This window comes from Phytophthora parasitica (assembly GCF_000247585.1).
Source record: "Phytophthora parasitica INRA-310 unplaced genomic scaffold supercont2.13, whole genome shotgun sequence".
In the NCBI taxonomy this organism is placed as follows: Eukaryota; Oomycota; class Peronosporomycetes; order Peronosporales; family Peronosporaceae; genus Phytophthora; species Phytophthora nicotianae.
The window spans coordinates 442,130-443,971 of record NW_008648999.1 but is presented as its reverse complement, the minus strand read 5'-3'; the positions used below and the strand labels follow the sequence as shown (position 1 = coordinate 443,971).

Here is a 1,842-nt window from a genome sequence, read left to right as displayed (position 1 = left end):
TGCACGTGCGACGAATGAATTCGATACATCGTACGGACTCACTGCGGCTTCCACAGGCGTCGTGAGACCCACCACATCGAGATGGTAGCGGCCTGTGGATGCTCGTGGACGCATGAGGCTCGCGAGACTGTCGCTCAACGGTCTTGGGGCGAAAGGGTAGCTGCTCATCGATTCTTGAAGGCGACTTGTGAACCAGCGAGCAAATTTCGTTCTGAAGTATCACGTGGCGTTGATAGAGCTGGGCCGTGGGAATCCCTGATGGCGTGAGAATTGCCCAGCAGATCCAGAGATTTGGAGATCGTAATCGTACAGGAAGGATAATTCCTGCAAACAACTTGCATTCTCTATGCAACAAACCGGTATCCACCGGTAAATATGTGGCTTAGTCCTGGCTGTTTACCGACAGCCATCATTGTGACTAAACGTGACCAAACCGAGCGACTAGTTCGGTACGAAACAGTCTTCAAGCGAGGATGCAATTCATGTACTACTTTATAGTTTATAAACATTGCTAACCATGGATGGCAATGAACGACCGCGACGGCAACCTTATCTGTGTTTACAGGGCACTTAATAATAGTACCAATTTAGTACTTGTGTACTAAGTACTAAGTACTCTGGATTCCAGAGTTTGAATTGTCGCTCTATGTCGACGGGTTTTGTGCGAGACACAGTCCATAAACTCGCACGGGGCATTAGGGGACGGTGTCTGCACATAGCTGCAGCTGTGTACCACCGTTGATGTGTACGTACCGTCCAAAATTTCTCTTTTCCAAAGGATGGCTTCGTAGTTGATAATGTCTGCGCTTGATCTCTCAATACGCAGCTTCAACTGCCTCACAAAGAGCACAGCTTATTGTATCCAGTTTTGGATGCATGCACTTGAAAAACATGTCAGTTTGGGACGACCTCCTGACCACAGGATACGAGATGAGTGGAATCAGCTTGCGAGGTTGGGGGAGTCGGTTGAAACTTGACGACAAGAAGATTGTTCGATTAGCGTTCGTAATCGTCTTGGACAAGCAATCGTCAGTCGGCCACCAATCTATCCTCCACCTTTGCAACTGACAGTGTGCGCGTGTGGACGTTGTGGTTTCTATACTATATGAGCGTAATGTAGCAGCAAAAATGACCGCAAGGGTGATAGCATCCGAGTCTCCATCGAGCCGAATCTGATAGATGTACATAGGTGTGGCTGTCTGTTGTCGTATTTTGCTTCGTACCTACACCACGAGCGGTAAAAGTGCGGTCAGATCACGCGTTGTCTGTGTTATGATTGCCAGAGACGCGTTTACGTGGTGCCGCTCGTAAACTGCGACGTGCGTAATCTCTGTGTGATTGTTATAACCGGTTTACCGGTAGAAAATTGTTAGGTTTCGGGTTCTATCGCTCCGGATTTCTAAAGACCGTTATACTATTTACATTTATTAATTTTACTAATTGCTACTATTAATTGCTACTATTAATACTTTGTACAGTAAGACGCGCTCGTATATCGTGATGTCCTGTTGTACTTGATAGAATGTGATTCCACCAAACTGGTAGACTTGTAAGATCCCTTTATAATACTATCTAACGTGAAAGTTGATCCAATGTGATGATGAGACCTTGGTGTATCGTCAGATATTTCCATAAATTTCCAGATCTAAAATATTTAAGTTTGAATGCCACTAAACTCCAGGAGTGTGCACCACATCAACAGTCTTAACCTGATTAACTTGCTATACTTAATCAAAAGTTGTTCCACGAGATGTATTAGATAAGAGAGGTTATTTAATAATATGTACATTACTAAAGTAGTCTGAAATCTTGCAGGTTGAAAGTAGCAGGTAAAACCGATGC

At 44.7% G+C, this 1,842-nt stretch overlaps 1 protein-coding gene across 1 annotated transcript; it reads right to left on the bottom strand.

Annotated features, from left to right (window-relative positions):
- Window positions 1-36: 36 nt before the first annotated feature.
- On the bottom strand, window positions 37-168 carry PPTG_22206 (hypothetical protein; the record flags this gene model as incomplete). The annotated part of the gene is made up of 1 exon (XM_008902377.1): window positions 37-168. A coding segment is annotated over one exon (132 nt), but the record flags the coding sequence as incomplete, so codon positions are not given.
- Window positions 169-1,842: the final 1,674 nt, after the last annotated feature.